Source organism: Vulpes lagopus, chromosome 5 (genome assembly GCF_018345385.1).
Source record: "Vulpes lagopus strain Blue_001 chromosome 5, ASM1834538v1, whole genome shotgun sequence".
Lineage (NCBI taxonomy): Eukaryota > Metazoa > Chordata > Mammalia > Carnivora > Canidae > Vulpes > Vulpes lagopus.
This window is the reverse complement of record NC_054828.1, coordinates 99329229-99348315: the sequence shown is the minus strand read 5'-3', so window position 1 is coordinate 99348315 and position 19087 is coordinate 99329229. Positions and strand designations below refer to the sequence as shown.

Sequence of the window (19087 nt, the reverse complement as noted above, 5' to 3'; positions counted from 1 at the left end):
GTTTTGTTTTTTTGTTTGGGTTTTGTGTGTGTGTGTGTGTGTGTGTGTGTGTGTGTGTGTGTGTGTAGGGAAGCAATGATTGCTGTATGATGGTCTTGTCTCTGGTTACCTTATTGATTTCCCCTTATAAAGTGCTAATATTTGTCAGATGATTCTCTTAGAGTCTTCTGACAGGTAGTCATATTTTCTACAGATAACAATGGTTTATGTTCTTCTTATACATCTCTTTCTTGTCCCATTGAAAGGCCAGGACCCCCAAAACTCAGCCCAGCAGCTGTTCAGGTAGGCTAGCTTGTCTTGTTCTTCCTTCTAGGAGAATGACCCTGCAACTTCACTATTAAGTATGATGTTTGCTAGACTTAAGAAGCCTCCTATTTTTCTATTTCTAATATTCTAAGAATACTATTTTTCTATTTTCTTGAATGAGTATTCATGGTATCCATTTTTGGGGGGCACCTGAGTGGCTCAGTTGGTTAAGTGCCTGACTCTTGGTTTTAGCTCATGTCATGATCTCAGGATTGTGAGATTAATATTGAGATCGAGCTCATATTGGGCTCTGCTCTCAGTGGGGAGTTTGCTCTCTCCCTCCCCCATGCCTCCCCCCCCCACAGTGAATAAATAAATCTTTTAAAAAAATGTTATCAGTTTTTTGACAAGCTTGGTTGGTGTAGTAGAGCCTGGGATTTTAGCTGGGCATATGGCCGCTGAGGATAAGGAAGGTCTTCCTCATGGTTAGATGTGGCCCAGGTCTGGCCACTGGGTCACGAGTCTGTTGTTCCATAGTTCTTTACATTATTTACACATGCACAGCACTTCATGTGCCTTTCCGGAAGGCAACTCATTCAATTTCCACAACAGCCAGGCAGGCAGGCGAGGGGGCGCTGCTCTGGCACCTTCCAGGGAGGCGGCTGAGGCTGACTCAGTAGCCACAACTCCAAGAGGGGGCTGCCCAGCTAGGGCTCACTGGGAAGGGGAAGGTGCCTCATTGTAGCTATGCTAGCGGTTTCTGTTTCCCTTATTTGATGGAGGCTGTGGGATCTCCTCCCCACTGAGCCCTGTCACCTGCATAGATCCAGTCTGAGGGAGCAACCCTGGCCCCCCATGGGGTCGAGGCATTAGGGAGCCTGGCCTGGCTTCACCTCCAACCCTCAAAGTTTCCAGGCTTCCCGGCTGCTCCATGTTCCCCAGACCCATGTGGCCACCCCAGCGCTCTAGATGCTCCAGTACCCATTCCCTCCATGGCCAGGATGTAGTAACCTCCAGCTCTGAGGCTCTGGATGGGGAAGTGGGAGACGACCAAGGACCAGCCCAGCAGCTCCCCTGGGACCTGGGACCTGCCCCCGACCCTGCCCCACAGGAACCACGGCTGTCAGCTGTCCTATGTCTCATTGCTCAGCACAGTTCCTGCAGGAGGCTTCTTGGGGGAGCCCTCCAGGGACTGTGGTTGCCCTAGAGGCAAGAGAGTTTCCGTCAAGAAGTGGAAGGAAGGGAGTGCTGTTCTAGGAGGCTTACACAGGACCTGTCCTCTACCCTATCCAGCCCCTTGCTCTAGTCTGCACCCCGCAGGACTCCCTTCCCATCTTTGCACCTGTTCCCTCACCTGTACATTAGGGCTGATGGAAACCCCTGGGATGAGGCCTGGGTGAGGCAAAGCAGGGAAAGCAAGGCAAGAGGCACAGAACTTTGCACCTACTTCCTGGGTTCCAGTTCCACACCTGGTGCTGAGGGCAGAGACACAGAGAGCAACCTCACTGGGAAAGGAAGGGCGGACAACCACCTTAAGCACACTGGAAACAATCCCTCAACCTCGGTTTTTTCATCTGCAAAGTGGGGAGAAGTAGTTCCCACTTTTATTTAAAAAATTTTGGGGGGACGCCTGGGTGGCTCAGTGGATGAGCATCTGCCTTTGGCCCAGGGCATGATCCTGGAGATCTGGGATCGAGTCCCACGTCTGGTTCCCTGCATGGAGCCTGCTTCTCCCTCTGCCTGTGTCTCTGCCTCTCTCTCTCTCTGTGTCTCTCATGAATAAATAAATAAAATCTTTAAAAAAATTTTTTTTTAAGGATTTATTTATGTGAGAGAGAGCGAGAGCTCATGCACAATGGGGGGAAGGGCAGAGGGAGAGGGAGAGAGAATCTCAAGCAGACTCCCCAATGAGTGCTGAGCCCACCTCAGGACTCTATCTCACCACCCTGAGATCATGGCCTGAGCCGAAATCCAGGATCGAATGCTTAATGGATTGAGTCACCTAGGCACCCTCCCATCCCTTAAAGTGACATAAAACTAATGAGAAATGTGATAAAGTATAGCTAATGCATGGTAGGTCCACAATAAGTGTGAACTTGAAAACATTGCCAAGTGGTTCTTGCTTTCAGCCAGCATGAGGCAGTACCCAGATGCCTGGGGCTACAGGAACAGAGCTGAGGAAGCCCTTGGGGTCTTGGGGTCTCCAGTGGACCAACAGAAGGCAGGCTCTGGGCTTCTTTTAGGGCTGGTTTGGCCTCCAGGACATGGGGAAGGTTGACAGCATCTGGGTAGCCCCATGGCTGGGCCCATTAGCAATAGACATTCTGGACTAAAGTCTGAGGCCTGGGCCTGGTGGGTGAAGGGCGCAGGGAAGTAACATTCTGGTACATGGGGAAGCCACCAAAAATCTTGTTCTACCTGGTGAGCATCCTGTGCTGGAAAGAACCATCTAGTTCATGTTTGCCATCCCCCTGCCTCAGCAGCCCTGCCATGGGCCTCAGTCCCCATATAGAAAGATGTCCCCAGGCTCTTGGGCAACTTCCCTATGCCAGCGAAGTTCTGCATTCTGACCTTGGCTGACCTCAGAGTGCTGGCTTCCTCTCACTCCTTCAGGGACAAGTGCCCCAGGCTGGGGATGGTCCTGACCCCAACACCAGGGAGTGGTGGCCGTGCTCCTCCTCTGGCCGCAGGTCAGGGCAGGCTCCCAGAGACACTGGGCCCAAGAGGAAATCCTTGGGGTGGGGTGCAGTGGTGGATACAGGGTGGATTGGGGGGTCATGGTGAGGCCTAAAGGCCAGGCCTGGGAGTGGGGACTGGGCCATCAGTGTCTGCGGTCTCTGAGCTGAAAGAGGTGAGCTCCAGATTCCGGCCAGGTGCTGTCAGTAAGGGCCCCCAGACTTCCAGTCCAAGAGAGGAGGCTGCAGACGGTGTCTGTGGGGATAGTTAATAAGAAGGGCTGAGGGCAGGACAAAGCTAGGACGTGGGGGAGGGGGGAGTGGAGGAGGAGGAGGGAGAGGAGAAGAAAGTGAGAGCAGGGGAGGAGACAGGAGGGAGAAGGCAGAGGGGTTGGTGTCCTCCCAAAGGTCGGCCATTCCAGCTGCTGCATGAGATGCCTCCCAGGGCACTGCTCTCTGGCCCTGCTCTGGGTCCTCTGGGGTCTGGGTGACCGCAGCACACCCTCTGGCCCTCCTTGGTGTGTGCCTTCCTTACCCTCAGCACTAGAGCAGCATGGGGAGCCTCTAGCCACCGGATTTCTAGCCTAACCTCTGTCTCTGGGGCTGCACCCGGGGGCCCATGGCCTTGTAACAGCCTCCTGCTCTTTCTCACTCGGCCCCATTGCTGGGTGATCTTGCGGCCTTAGCCAGCCAGCCCCACGATGGCAGGAACATTGGGCATTTGGGCCTACCTGGCCCCTGCAGGTAGCTGGCCCCTACAGGTAACTACTGATGACCTGCCTGGCCTAGCCTCCAGGGGCCTTTCCTGTGTTAGACTAAATCCGAGATCTACCTCTGTCCCTGGGGAAACTGAGGCAGGCACTCCTTGCTGAGTCCCTGCTCTGCATGAGTCAGGCTGGGGACAGGGCCAGCAGCTACCTCCTGGAAAGAAGCAGGAATAGCAAGGTTAACCTTTCTTGGTTGGGATGCTCAAAAATGACCTGCCAAGACTATGGAGAATATGGCCAGGCCTGGCCACTTGGACAGTCTATGTAGTCTTCTCTCTGAAGCAGGGGTTCCTGGCCTGGTAGTGGATGGGATCTATGGCATTGTGTCAATGGGGATGACAGCAAAACCCAGCTCATAGTGAAGTGTCCCTGTGGCACCCAGCACAGTGCCTGAGACCCAGGGGACCCCATACCCCTGTATTTGCAAAGTCAAAGATTCATATGAGCCATCTTGTTCAGCCCTGAGATCCCTAGGGTGGCCTCTCCTCCACAGAACAGCAATGATGATGGGGAGCTCAGACCTTACAAGGTGTGTGTGTGTGTGTGTGTGTGTGTGTGTGTGTGTATGTGTGTGTGTGTATGTGTGAGATTCCACAGGGCTGAGGCCAGGCCCCAAGAAATGACCCTGCATGAAACCCCCAGCAGTCCAAGAGCCAGCTTCTTTCTGGGGCAGCCCAGACATGACGGGGTGGCTGTGCAGGGAAGGGGACAGTCACACACACACCGCCCCCAACCCCCCCGGAGCTGTCTGAGTGAGAAGTGGACTGGGAGCCTTGGATCTTGGCTGCAAAATGTTTCCAGCTAAACAGGATAGGATGCTGGTGGGCAGAGGCAACCCTTCGGTGGGGCCTGGGCTGGTGGTAAGGAGTGAGACAGTGTTGGGGGGGCCCTGGGGCCAGGGCTGGGTCTTGGGGTCTTGGGGGCGGGACTGCTCACAGAGGAGTCTCTGTGGGCTGTCGTGGAGCTAGGGAGGCCACATCCTGGGGGGTTGTTCAAGTGTCTGTGCGCGATGGGAAGGTGCTTGGGTTTGATCATGTGTGATGGCATGTGACACCATGTGTACAAGGGCAGGTATGTGAGTGCATGACTGTAGGCACACACGCATGCGCATGGCCCTCTCTGGATGTCCAGGGGCAACTCCACAAACAGTGATAGCTTCAGCTTTTCTTCAAGGGCAGCATAATCCTGTCCGTGGCCTTGATCCACCTAATCCTCTCCAGGCACTTCCTCTCGGGCATCCACCCCCAGGCCATCTGTGCTGCTACAGCCAGCCCCGGGCCCAGGGCACTGCTGCTGCCCTGTCTCCCCCAGCCCCCCGGATCCTCTCTGGCTGTGGCCTAGTCAGCCTCCCTTCTCTGCCCTTCCCCTCACACGTGCCGAGTAAGCCGCTCTCTTCCAGACCATATACCAAGTCGGGATGTGATGAGCACACACCACGGCTGGCTCCTGGGTCCCCTGGCTGGGGGAGCAGGTGCCCAGGCAGGGCTTGGGGGCCAGAGGGAGGAGAGGAAGGCCCAGCCTCATCTTGTCCTTAGTCAGCCATCCACCCCTCCGCTCGGCCCAGATCCGGGAGCCCTCCACCACGGCTCTGTCTACAGTCTCTGCTGCTTCTCCCCGCACCCAATCTGGGCCCTTCTCCATCTCCAGCACCGCAGGTGCAACCAGGTCCCTGAGCCACCTTGGCAGCCCCTCATGGCTCCCTGCGCGGGTTACACGGACTCTTCCACTCATATGCTGGCGGGTTTACTCTCCAGAATCATTCTCTGCTTTGGAGATTGAGGGCACGTCTTCTGGTCTGGAGCAGGGAGGTCAAGGGGAGAGGCCTCGCAGGCCCCATCCTGACACTGACCGCTGCTCAACATTGTGGATTTTCAACTTCCTATGTCATCAACTTCTTGTTGGAGGGCCAGCTGGGGGCACAGGGACAAGCTGACATTATCTACAGAGATGCGGCAAGTCCCCTTGGTGACCTGGGCATCCTGCACCCTCCAGGGATTTATACCTGAGCCAGAAGATAGCAGTGTGACCCCTAAAAAGAGCCAGGTCCTCTTGGACGGTGGATTGTGTGGCCAGAGCCCCAGCAGAGAGGGCTTTGGGCAAGGGTGGGAGGCAGGTAGGAAGAGCCTGCATGGGCGAGGATCTGGATTCTGAAGACAGGACGGAGGGATACAAGATCGCGAGTTCGAACTCTGGCTCTACCATCTACCAACTATGACGGTTTGGGTAAATTAGCCTCTTGGCGCCTTGCTACCCTGTTTGTATTTGGGGTGCCAGTCATTCCTGACTCTTAGGGGTGTCTGAGGTTTCAAGGTGATAACTCCTATAAAGGTTTCGGGACTAGGCACATGGCAGTCAGTATTAGTTTTTGTAGCTGTCTTTATGAAGAAAGATGAGACAAGAGGCATGTGCTGGTGGAAGGGGTGGCCGTGCAGACTGTCTCAGACAGGGTCACGGGGTGGAGGTGTGTGAAAACCCAGGTTCCAATCCCAGGGTTCCTTCGTATAAGTACCGCGCGCTAACCGGTTGCGCCACTGGAGCGGCAATCCCAGGGTTCCTAATTGTGGGCTGTGTGACTTGGGTTCCACCCCCAAACCCCTCTGGGCCTGGGTTTCCCTGTCTGCAAAGCGAGGGTAACAATGCCATTCCCCTAGCCCTTGGATGCTTAGGGCTAGATGCCATAATGCTTAGGAGGCACCCAGCCCAGTGCTAGTGACTGCTATTGTTTAATGAAAGCACAGAGAGGTCAATTCACTTATCCAAGGCCCCACAGCGAGGAAACAACCCTGCTGTGTTTGCACCAAGGCAACGTGACTCCAGAGCCCCTAAGGCTCACTGATCACACCACTGCCATTGCCCTGCTCCTGCTGGTGTTAACTGGTCTCCAGGGGAGTGGGCCAGCCTGGTCTTTGGTGGTGGTCAAGGTGCAGTGGTGACAGGTGGGAAGGAGCCGTCTCTGGCTTCTCTGGGCCTCCAGACCCCCTTGTCACCCCTCACATTGCGCTGGGCTTTGGCTGTGGGGCAGCCCCAGGAATCCTCTTGTCCCAGAGTCAGGCACCCTGGGGTCACAGTGTGGTCACAGTGTGGTCACATTTCTGAGAATCCCTCGCCTCTTGCCTAACTGTTCCCACTGGTGACAGAGCTCTCCCTTAGCACCCACTTCTTCCCTTCTTGGCTACTGTATCCTAAGCTAGGGGCACATCTGGCCAACAGGGTGGGAATGGAACCATTTTTCTGCTGCAGCAGCCATGGGCTGGGGGCCCAGGGTGTGCTGGGGTGGGTGCCTGCTGACAGAAGAGTGAAGAGAGATGTCCCCTGGCCCAAGCCAGGCATATCCAGGGGTGCAGTCAAACCCAGGTCCCTCTGATGGACATGCCCATGGAGCATGGGTCTCCACTAGAGGAGCTGGCTTTGGCCTTGGCAATGGGACTGGCTCCCCCAGATGCTCTTCCTCAGGGCTGTGGTCCTCTCCCCTCCATGCCTCATGCTCTTTCTTGATGGGAGACCATGGGAGAACAGAGAACCAGACCCTACAGAACTGCACAGAAGCTGCAAGGGGCTGTGAGGATCCTTTCCCAGGCAACTCTCCTGACTCTCCTACCTGTGTCCCATCTCCTACCTGTGTCACACTCTACCATCTTTGGGTCCCATCTGTACCATTCAACTGTATCATTACTCTAGGTAAATGACTAGTCTCACTTGCCACGAATACAACACAATCACAAAAACAAATATTATTGAAACAATGAGGTCAGCTCCCTGAGGGCAGTGGTTTGTGATTTATTGCTGTATTCCCAGCACCCAGAAAATTACCTGGCACATTACAAGTACTCAAAGTATATTTTTTGAGTGAGGGGCTGGTAAATGAACAAATGCAGGAAGGAAAGAGTGATCTGGATCTAGATGCTTGGGGAAGGCCCTAATAAAAAAAAACACATTGGGGCGCCTGGGTGGCTCAGTCAGTTAGGATTCTTGCTTTGGACTCAGGTCAGGATCTCAGGGGTGTGAGATCAAGTCCTACTTTGGTCTCTACACTTAGCGTGGAGTCTGCTTGTCCTGTGCCCTGTCCTCTGCCCATGCTCTTTCTACCCACCACCTAAATGAATAAATCTTAAAAATAAATAAAATCTTAAAAAGAAAGCACCACTTCAGTTCCAAGTGGAGACTTTCATCTCAACATACTCCTTGTGTTAAGGAGAGCTTCCCCAGCAGGCTGCCTGACCATGCTCCTTCCCACGTATACATGTGACAGTGTGACACGCATGTGTCTCCCCTTTGGCCATGGAAGGACCCTCTTCCGAGGGCTGGATGCCCAAGGTCAAGGTCCACTCTGCCCCATCCTTCCCACTGGGCTGGACAGGGCCATTTTGAAGAGTATAGAGTCACTGCTCCCGCCTGGCAGGTGCCTGTGGGGGTGGCCACAGTGCCTCCTAGGCTGAGGCCTGGCACAGGAAATCTGACGTCATCCTGACTCACTCCTCAGATGAGGCTGCGGGTGGCCACCACTCGTCACTCTCACCTTCGTACCTACCTGGCATAAGGATGATGGCCACACCATTCATTTCTTCCTTCCCCCCTGGGGCACAGGCTTGGGGTGTGGGTTTGAAAGGAGGGGGAAGGAGCACCATACACAAGCCCACATCAGTATAGAGCTTCAAGCTTCGTGATTGTGGAAGGGAAACCACTTTGCATGGGGGCTGGGTGGATGTGCTGGGGGGTGGCAGGGGAAGCCAGGAATCCCGAGGCAGGAGGGGAATGACACTTTACTGTCAAAACGGGTGGTTACAAAGAATAACACATTTGTTCCAGTTAGGTATTTTAATTAAAAAAAAAAATGAAGGGGCGCCTGGGTGGCTCTGTCAGTTGAGTATCTGTGTCTACTTTTCGCTCAGGTTGTGATCCCGGGGTTCTGGAGTCCAGCCCCGTGGCAGGCTTTCTGTGGAGCAGGGGGTCTGCTTCTCCTTCTCCCTCTGACCCTCCTCCTCCCTCATGCTCACTCTCTCTTGCTCTCTCAAGTAAATAAATAAAATCTTCTTTAAAAAAGGCTTTATTTAGGGATCCCTGGGTGGCGCAACAGTTTGGCGCCTGCCTTTGGCCCAGGGCACGATCCTGGAGTCCCGGGATCGAATCCCACATAGGGCTCCCGGGGCATGGAGCCTGCTTCTCCCTCTGCCTGTGTCTCTGCCTCTCTCTCTCTCTCTCTCTCTCTCTGTGACTATCATAAATAAATAAAAATTAAAAAAAAGGCTTTATTTATTCATGAGAGACACAGAGAGAGGCAGAGACACAGGCAGAGGGAGAAGCAGGCTCGTTGCGGGGAGCCTGATGCAGGACTCCATCCCAGGACCCCAGGATGATGCCCTGAGCTGAAGGCAGACACTCAACTACTGAGCCACCGTGGTATCCCCAGTAAATAAAATCTTTAAAAAAATGAAGCTGGGTCCCAAACAGACTTAATAGTATCTGCTCTGTAACCACCAGGCCAGGAACATAAAACACCCAAAAACCTCTGCATATGACACCCCCGTCCTGCCATCCCTATGGTCTCGTGATGAGGCGTGGGGTCCTCCCTCCAGAACCTGCAGCCTGTGGGGTACCAAGTCTAAGTGAGACCCCTCCTCACACTGCACCGGAGGGCCCAGAGCCCTGCCTCGTCTCTGCTGTGGGAATGGTGTTCCTTCAGGAGGTGGCAAAGGAAGGAAATCATCCCGTGCCATGACTCACCAGAGGTCTGGGGATCTTTAGTCAGAGCAGAAGTGGGGGTGGGACGTGGGTTTGCGTTCTCTTCTCCCTTTCGTGTTACCCTGGCCTTGGGCTTTTACCCAGTTATTGGGGGTGGGGACTACCCCAGTTTGGGAAGAGGGGAAGGGGACAAAGGGAAGCTCTTCTTTCATGGCTAAGTCAGATATCCTTAAGTCTGTGTTGCAGAGCCGCAAAAGGGACAGCCCCAAAACAGGTGGCATTGAGGGGGTGACTTACACACACTACCTCAGGCAGGGCGCTGGGCAGGGCCCCAGGGACTGTGCCACTAGAGCAAACCCTTAGTGGCGCACCCCCACTCCCGAGTGGAACTTCCCAGCAAAGTACAGGTTGTTCTTCCCCCTAGGAGGGGGAGAAGCTCAGGGGTCTGCAGCCCCTACCATTGAGCTGATTTTTATCCCTGAGCCAGGATCTCAGCTGGCCAGTTCTCTCTCCTCCTCCCCAAGGAGCTGGAAGGCTGTGGCTCCCAGCATGGCAGGTGACGCCAGCCCCACGGGTTAGCAAGACTGGACCTGACTATTCTTTTGCGTGCTCTGTAATTTGCCCCTGGAATCAGCCATTAAGTCATTTGCCAGTCTGATGCCAAGGATAAGGGCCACATATCAGCCTCTGGGATCTGTGGCCCAGACTCCCCGGCTCTGTTGTGGGCTTTGCCACATCAGCCCCCAGACTGGCCTGTAGGGAGGGACAGGACACTGCAGGCACCCAGGCAGCAGTGTGGCCTCATAGCCTTGGCACCAGCGTTGCGTGAAGAGCTGGTCTATTACGAGCTCCCATCCTGCAGATGGGGACATGAAGCATGAGAGAGTGACTTGGCCCCAGGAATCTCTGGAGTCTTTCTGTCCCCTGGATCCCCTCTTCCCCATAGCACATATGAGCTCCAAACTGTCTCAAACATTGTGCAACTGCATTCAGATCATACACAACATACACAGGCATGACACACCATTTTGAGGAGTTTAAAGTTTATAAGCCAAGTGGAGGGCTTGGGGCTCAACACGGGTCCTATCTGTAACCCTCCAAGACGGTCTGGACATAGGGGACTGGAAGAGATCTGGAAGGATCTTACAGAGGGCACTGATGCAGGGGAATGGGCGCTGAGGGGCCTGGGTTCTGAAATCCCACACAGCTACGTGGTGGGGATGGGAGCAGTTCCTGCTCCAAGAAGCTGCTCCATCCACCTCAACATCTCTGCTTTGGTGTTCAGCAGTCTATATTTCTGGCCCCCAACCCCGGGATGGAGCCAGATACTCCCCCCACACACACCTGGGCCTCACCACTTCCGGTCCCTGGGCTGGCAGCTGAGGTGGGGGGGCAGAAGGGATGTAGATTACCCAGCTCCCCATTCTCACTGCTCATCACCTTGCTCAGGTGGTCCTAGGTCCCCTTGCTCAGGTGGTCCTAGGTCCCCGCTCTCTGGCTCTGGGATGGGGGGGGGCTGCTACAGCCTAGGGAGGGCTGAGAGGGGGTGTGGTAAAGGGGGGGAGGAGGCCGATTCTGGTATGTCTTCTACCTTTTCCCCTTGGTGAGGTTCCTGAAATTCCCACCATGCCCCAGGGAGAGCCCGGCAACGTCAGCAGAGTTCCCCTTGCTAGCCGGCCTGTGACTTGGGGAAGTGCTTCACCCTGGGCCTCTGGGGTTTCCCTGGGCCCCAGGGGAGCCTTGCCTCACTCTTAACTGGAAACTTATCACAGGCCCCCCTGCCTCTCCTCTGGAGGCCCAGGGGTCCTTCTCATGCCAATGTCCAGGGTCTTGGGCCCAGAGGATAAAGGTCTGGACTGGCTTGGCCGCTAACCTGCTGCAAGACCCAGAGTGCTGGTCTCAGCCATGCAATGGGCGAGGGACGGGAGGAGAAATAAAGTGCCTCTGCACAAGGCTTCTAAGGTAGAAAAGGGGCATCTCAGCACGGCTCCCCACTCTCCAGGGTAGAAATCAGGGCAATGTCAAGTTTTGTTGTAACAAATTCCTAGAGCGAAAATCCTGGAAGAGAAAGGGAGAAGGAAGAGAGCCTGGCAAGGGGCATCTGGGTATGGGGATGTGCCGCGGAGAACCCCGTCCCCAGGACTGAGCGGTGGGAGCAGGCCAGAGGGTGGGAGTGTTCTGCGAGGCTGGGGCGCAAAGGTGGGGGGCACTGGAGCCCCACTGACCCCGGCAAAACCCCTTCCTCCGGGGCGGGCGCGCGCTCCCCCCCCCCCCGCGCTCCGCCCCCCTCAGCCCGCCCGGGCCCCGGCCCGCCCAGCTCGCGCCAGCTGGAGGCCGCGGGGGCGGGCGCCGGCGCCTTCCTGCGCTGCCCTTGTATGGTGACCCGGGAGGCCGGCCCACGGGTACTTAAGCCGCGGCGCCGCCCGGGGGCCGGAACACTAGGGTCGGGGCAGCGCGGCCGCCGCGACAGCCGGGAGCGCGCGGGCACGAAGACGCGCAGCGACAGAGGCCGGGGAGCCGGGGCGGTCGCCATGGGGCTGGAGGCGGCGCGCGAGCTGGACTGCGCGGCGCTGGGGGCGCTGCTGCGGGAGCCGCGGGAGGCCGAGCGCACGCTGCTGCTCGACTGCCGCCCCTTCCTGGCCTTCTGCCGCCGCCACGTGCGCCACGCGCGGCCCGTGCCCTGGAACGCGCTGCTGCGGCGCCGCGCGCGGGGCCCTCCCGCCGCCGCCCTCGCCTGCCTGCTGCCCGACCGCGCGCTCCGGGCGCGCCTGGCCCGCGGGGAGCTGGCCCGGGCCGTGGTGCTGGACGAGGGCAGTGCCTCGGTGGCCGCGCTCCCGCCCGACGGCCCCGCGCACGCGCTGCTCGCCGCGCTGCTGCCGGAGACCCGCGCCGGGCCCACGGCCGTGTGCTTCCTGCGAGGTGAGCGCGGCCCCCGGCCCCCCCCAGCCCTCCTGCCCCCCGGCCCCCCGGCCCTCCTGCTCCCCGGCCCTCCTGCCCCCCCGGCCCCTCCTGCGCCCCGGCCCCCCCTGCTCCCCGGCCCCCCCTGCCCCCCTGGCCCCCGGCCCTCCTGGCCCCCTGCCCCCCTGCCCCCCGGCCCCCCTGCCCCCCTGGCCCCCGGCCCTCCTGCCCCCCGGCCCTCCTGCCCCCCCCGGCCCCCGGGCCCCCCCCCCCGGCCCCCGGGCCCCCCCCCCGGCCCCCCTGCCCTCCTGCCCGCCCCCGGCCCCCCCCCGCCCCCTGCCCCCCCGCCCCGGCCCCCCGGCCCCTCCCCCCGCACCCTGCCCCCCCCCCCCCCCCCCCCCGCCGCGCCCTCCCGGCTCACCGGCTCACCGCCCCTCGCCCTCCCCGCAGGCGGCTTCGACGGCTTCCAGGCCTGCTGTCCCGACCTGTGCTCGGAGTCCCCCGCCCCCGCCATGTCGTCTGCCGGGGTCGAGAACAGCCGCTCTGACGCCCGGGCTCCGTCCTACGACCAGGTGAGTTGGGATCACAGCGGCTTCCACCGCCCACCCCGTGCCTCTGCGGGATAGGAGGCTGCCGCTGGTGGATTCCAGCGGCCTCTCCTTGTCCACACTCACCTGTGTGCGTGGGTTGTGTCCCCGCAGCAAATGGGAGCACATCTTTGTGTGTCTGGTGTGGGCTGCTCCTGTGCGCCTCTGTGAATCCGTGTCTGCAGCATATTTGGGGCTTTGATGGGGAGGTGTGTGTTTGTGTGTATCTCTGTGTGTCCCCTCGTGTCCTCATATTCCAGAGTGATCCTGGTCAGGATAGACCGAGGGCTCCTCTTGCTAGGCAGCCTGCCCTGTGTGCCCCCGCGTACTCAAGCCCTCCAGGCCTGGGCTGAGAAGACCTCCTCCTCATCATCCCTTTTCTCCCACCGGTACAGGGCGGCCCTGTGGAGATCTTACCCTACCTGTTCCTGGGCAGCTGCAGCCACTCCTCGGACCTGCAAGGGCTGCAGGCATGTGGCATCACGGCGGTCCTCAACGTCTCCGCCAGCTGTCCCAACCACTTTGAGGGCCTTTTCCGCTACAAGAGCATCCCGGTGGAAGACAACCAGATGGTGGAGATCAGTGCCTGGTTCCAGGAGGCCATAAGCTTCATTGGTAAGAGGGGGAGCTTCACCCAGGGACCTGAAGGGACACCCAGGTGAGGGGACTGGGGCACCTGTCACCTCCCCTGCCTACCTTCCTGGCTGACCCCCTCTTCCCTATCTCCCTCGCAGACTCCGTGAAGAACAGTGGAGGCCGGGTACTGGTACACTGTCAGGCGGGCATCTCACGCTCTGCCACCATCTGCCTGGCTTACCTGATACAGAGCCGCCGCGTGAGGCTGGACGAGGCCTTTGACTTTGTCAAGCAACGCCGGGGAGTCATCTCCCCCAACTTCAGTTTCATGGGGCAGCTACTACAGTTTGAGACTCAGGTGCTGTGTCACTGAGGCAGGGCCCCACCATGCCAGCTCCAGTTCAGGGAAAGCTGCCCTCCCCCGTCCCCCCTGAAATTTGAAAAGCCCCCCAAGTGGTGGTGCTGGGAATGCAGGAACTCTGGACTTACTCACCTGGTGCTCTTCTGCTGGGTTTGAGGGCTGGCCCTTATTCTGGGGACCAGAATGGAGGGCATGTCTGCTTCCCCTCCCCCCCCTCTCTTCTGGCGGAAACTAACTGGACTCTACACCCATGGATTCCCACTGGTCCCAGCACCATGTTGAGGCCCTTGGCAGCCTGAGAGCTCCAAGGAACAAGCTGTGACAACCAGGAGCCCTGTCTGGGGGGTGGTCCACTACAGGCCCGGAGCCTGAGCCTTGTACTCCTGGGGAGCTGGGCATCAGGGAAGTGATGTGTCTGTTACGTCCGGACCTCTTGCTTGCGTGCGTGCACATGTGTATGTGTGTGAGCATTTCACGCCTGTATTGGTGCTGGAATTTTTTTTGTGTTCAGCTGACATTTAACACTCCCTCCCCCACTTCCTCCCAGCCCTGTGGGCGGGGGTTGGAAACTTAGCACTTTATATTTATACAGAACATTGAGGATGTGTCAATAAAGTATTGTTTTGTTTAAAAAACAATTTCTCAAGCATCTGGTCTGTTTCTTCATCAGACCTCAACCTATCCTTGTGCCTGAGGAGTAGAAGGAAGAAGGTGCTCGTGTGAGCTCACCTATAGGAGGTGCCCTCCTGGGCCTTGTCACCTTTTGTTGGTGTCGTAGCCCAGGCAGTGTTCCATCTCTAGAGCTGAAAGAGGAGGTTTCTGGGAGGCTGACTCCAACCTCGTTTCTGTTACTGGCGTTCGATTCTGTGGGAAAAAGCTTGGGTCCATGGCTCAGACTGCACTTCCTTTTTGGGACATGGATGGATATGCATGTGTGTGCACCTGTGTGTGTGGCTGTTCCCATGGGTGTGGGTGTCTGCTCTTCCTACCGAGCACACGCTTGCATGTCATATGCACCTGAAGGTATCTGTGAGTGTGCCTGTGTGCATGGCTCTTCCAGTGGCTGTGCATGGGCGTGCTAGGCCAGGCCTCCTTTTCCCCACGGTAGGGCAACACAACTTCTCCCCTCTTCTCTCACCTACTCCGGCTGGGGCCCCAGGCCTCGGAATGCCTATTTGCACTGGGGCTCATGGCAGCCCATGTGCCAGAGTTTCTTCTTGTCCCCAGAAGCCATGTGGCTTGATGTTTGGTATGGAAAACATGTCACCAGGGGTGGGCTTAGTTGCTCTTTACACCCACCCAACTAGCATGTCTTTTTTTAAAAAAGATTTTAATTATTTATTTATTCATGAGAGACACACAGAGAGAGAGAGGCAGAGACACAGACAGAGGGAGAAGCAGGCTCCCTGTGGGGAGCCCGATGCGGGACTTGATCCCAGAACCCCGGGATTAAGCCTTGAGCCAAAGGCAGACGCTCAACCACTGAGCCACTCAGACATTCCCCCAGCTAGCATGTCTTGATTGAATGTTGGGTATTTGCCTGGCATGGGACTGTGCCATCTGGGAAGGCCCACGGGTCCAGCCCAAGCCAGAAGTGGAGGGGGTACCTGCTGAGGCTGCCAGAAACGGGTGCTGTGATTTGCCTGAGAGCAGGGGTGCTGAGGCTCTTGAGGTCAGCTCTTGGACAGCTCAGCCAGCTTCATTCGGCCTCCACTCTGATGCTTCTGGCCACTCGGAGTGTCATCTGGCTAACTCAGTCCTTCCAAAGTCAGCTCAAGGGTCACCCCTGCAGAATGCTGGCTCTTCTTCATGGCATTCTGTGTGCCTGGCAGGGTACACCTGAGGGATGGAGTCCGATGGTTAGGAGGCCAGTTATTCTCCCTGCGTTTCAGTTTTCTTGTCCGTATAATGGAGTTTTATCATTAGCCCTTGCCAGTTAGTGTATCTAGAATGACACAAATCAATCCATGTAAGAGGCTTAGCCTAGCACCTACACATAGTAGGTGCTCAGGAACTGTTAGCCACTGATGGCTCGTGAAGTGAAGGTTTTCAGGTGTGTACCTGTATGTCTCACCCGGGCTGGATGCTCAAGAGGGCAGAACCTATGGTCTGCTCTGCCCTCTGTAGCCTGAGTCTGGCACACGTCAGCACTCATTTCAACAGGCAGGTGAAGGATGAGCAGCCTGCCCCCAAAGCCTTGTTCCCCCTGCTGTCTGGGGGTGAGTGAGCTGCTCCCTGGTCGGAACTGAGCAGAGCTGGGCTTGCTATCAAGGCTTTCTGAGGACCTGAGTGGGCTTTGTTTGGACCTGCCAACAACACTTAGCTTGGGGGGGGCGGGAGTGGAGGGCATTGCGGGCTCTGAGGCATCAGGGCCTTCTCATCACACAGTTCCATGTCACCAACAGCAGGACTGGTGGCTGAGGCCTTTGCCCACCCCATCCTCACTCCTACCCCATTCTTTCCACCCACCCACCATGCCCAGCCTTCCCTACATGTGTTTTTAAGTCTTTTTTTTTAATTTCTTTTTTTCTTTTCTTTTCTTTTTTTTTTTTTAGAAAGAGAGAGAGAGAACAAGCAAGGGTGGGGGGAGGGGGAAAGAGAGAGAGAGAGAGAGAGAGAGAGAGAGTCACAAGCATACTCCACATGCAACCCAGCACCAGGCTTGATCTCACCACTCTGAGATCATGACCTGAGTGAAATCAAGAGCGAGATCCTCTACCGACTTAGCCACCCAGGTGCCTCAAGTTAGTTTTCCAAACAAACTGAATTTCTCTCTCCTTCCTTCTTATTTATTGCTTAAAATTTTTTAAATTGTGGGGCGCTTGGGTGGCTCAGTTGGTGGAGAAGGCTGCTCTTGATTTTAGCTCAGGCCATGATCTCAGGGTCCTGGGATGAGCCCCAAGTTGGGCTCCATGCTTAGCAGGGGGTCTGCTTCTCCCTCTCCCTCTGCCTCTCCACCCCCATTCATGTTCTGTCTCTCTAAAATAAATAAATCAATCTTTTAAAAATTTTTTTGAGTCGTGGTTAAAAATATCCAGTAGGCCCTCCTTATCCGAGGTTTTACTTTCTGTGGTTTTATTTGCCCCCAGTCCACCAAGGTCTGGAGGCAGATGATCCTCCATCTGACATATCACTGGAAGGTCAGTAGTCGCCTAACCCTCTTTGCAATGCCTACAGCATGCATCTCACTTCATCTCATCATGTAGGCATTTTACATCTCACATCATTATAAGAAGGGCAAGCTCAATGCATTAAGATATTTTGAGTGAGAGAAGATCATATCCACATAACTTTAGTTACAGTATTTATTAGTTATTAATCTCTTACTGTGCCTAATGCATACATTAATATCATAGGTTTGTATGAAAAAATAGGGTTTGGTATTAGCCACAGTTTCAAGCATCTATTGGGGGTCCTAGAATGTATCCTCTGCCGATAAAGGGGGACTACGGCATAACATAAAATTTGCCATCTTTACCATTTTTTTAAAAGTAGGTTCTGTGCCCAGCATGCAGCCCAACTCGGGGATTGAACTCGCAATCCTGAGATCAAGACCTGAGGTGAGTGTCCCATTAAGTGGGACACCTAACCCATTGAGCCACCCAGGTGCCCCTTATCTTTACTATTTTCAAATGTACAGTAACGTTAAGCATATTCAAGATCTCCAGAACTTTTCTATCTCACAAAACTGCAACTCTATACCCATTAAAGGACAGCTCCCCGTTTCCCCCTCCGCCCAGGCCCTGGCAACCACTCTTCTACTTGTTGTCTCTGAATCTGACTATACGCCTCATATAAGTGGAATCATACCATATTTGCCCTGTTGTGAAGGGCTTATTTTGCTTAGCATAATGTCCTCAAGTCAAACTGCATTTCTTTTTTTAAAAAATATTTTATTTGTTTATTTATGAGAGGCACACACACAGAGAGAGAGAGGCAGAGACATAGGAAGAGGGAGAAGCAGGCTCCATGCAAGGGGCCTGATGCAGGACTCTACCCCAGGACCCTGGGATCACAATGTGAGCTGAAGGCAGATGCTCAACCACTGAGCCACCCACATGCTCCTCAAAGGGCATTTCTTTCTTTTTTTTTTTAATTTTTTAAAATTTTATTTATTTATGATAGTCACAGAGAGAGAGAGAGAGAGGCAGAGACACAGGCAGAGGGAGAAGCAGGCTCCCGATGCAACGGGAGCCCGATGTGGGATTTGATCCCGGGTCTCCAGGATCGCGCCCTGGGCCAAAGACAGGCGCTAAACCACTGCGCCACCCAGGGATCCCCTCAAACTGCATTTCTTAACTCAGAATCTGTTTCTCTACCTCAGCAGGGTGATTATTTATTATTATTTTACCAAGCTCTCATCTGAAGTGGCCCATCCATACATTTTTACATACATTAATACCCTGCCTGGGCAGCAGGGGCATCTCTCTGTTCTCTCCGTGATTCGGACTCCTCTCTTTTGAGAAATGCTGGATTCCACGCATGGCAGGATGCTGAGAGGCATTTGTGGACAGTAGCTGGTGACCCTACATCGGCTGTCACTTCCCTTCACTGGGCATTGGTGAGGGAGGTCCCCAATCCTTCACCTAGATTTAAGTCCAGGGGGCCCCCTTGGTGGCCAAGTATTGAGAATGGGCCTTTTTTTTTTTTTAGATTTATTTATTTATTTATGATACACACACACACACACACACACACAGACACAGGAGGAGGGAGAAGCAGGCCCATGCGGGAGCCCGACGCGGGACTCGATCCCAGGACTCCAGGATCGCGTCCTGGGCCAAAGGCAGGCGCTAAACCGCTGAGCCACCCAGGGATCCCCGAGAATGGGCCTCTTGAGGCCAAAAAGCATAGAAGAGGAGGAGTATGGATAAGGAACTTTAGTTTCTGGATCTGTGAAATGGGGATAAATGCCAATTTTGTAAGGCTGTTGTGGGGATGACAGAGATAGTGTGCATGCAAGGGTCTAGGTATCCAAAAGTTCCTCCTCTCCACATGGCAGGCTTCTCTGGGGTGCTGGTTACGCTGGGCGTTCAGTGTGTAAACTTTTCCTGATCCCTGCACTTGTGATTGTCCACTTTCCTATGTGCACACTGAAGTAAAAGCTTATAAAAACGAGTGACCTTTTCCTCCTTCCGCAGACAGACTGGCGGTGCCTCAGGGTCTCAGGCAGCTTTTCCCTTTTCTGAGTGTGTGTGGGTTGTGGTGGGCAGGAAAGGGGTCTCCCCATGTTGGAGCATCAGGTCCATTCCAGCTTTCCCCTCAGCACCCTTCTGTGATGTTTCTCTGCCCCCTGGT

At 55.7% G+C, this 19087-nt stretch overlaps 1 protein-coding gene across 1 annotated transcript; it reads left to right on the top strand.

Annotated features, from left to right (window-relative positions):
- The first annotated feature begins 11817 nt into the window (after positions 1–11817).
- On the top strand, positions 11818–14392 carry DUSP2 (dual specificity phosphatase 2). Its single transcript, XM_041756146.1, has 4 exons — positions 11818–12286; positions 12716–12837; positions 13248–13467; positions 13587–14392. The coding sequence occupies exons 1-4, from the start codon at positions 11899–11901 to the stop codon at positions 13799–13801; spliced, it is 945 nt and encodes a 314-aa protein (XP_041612080.1). The 5' UTR covers positions 11818–11898; the 3' UTR covers positions 13802–14392.
- Positions 14393–19087: the final 4695 nt, after the last annotated feature.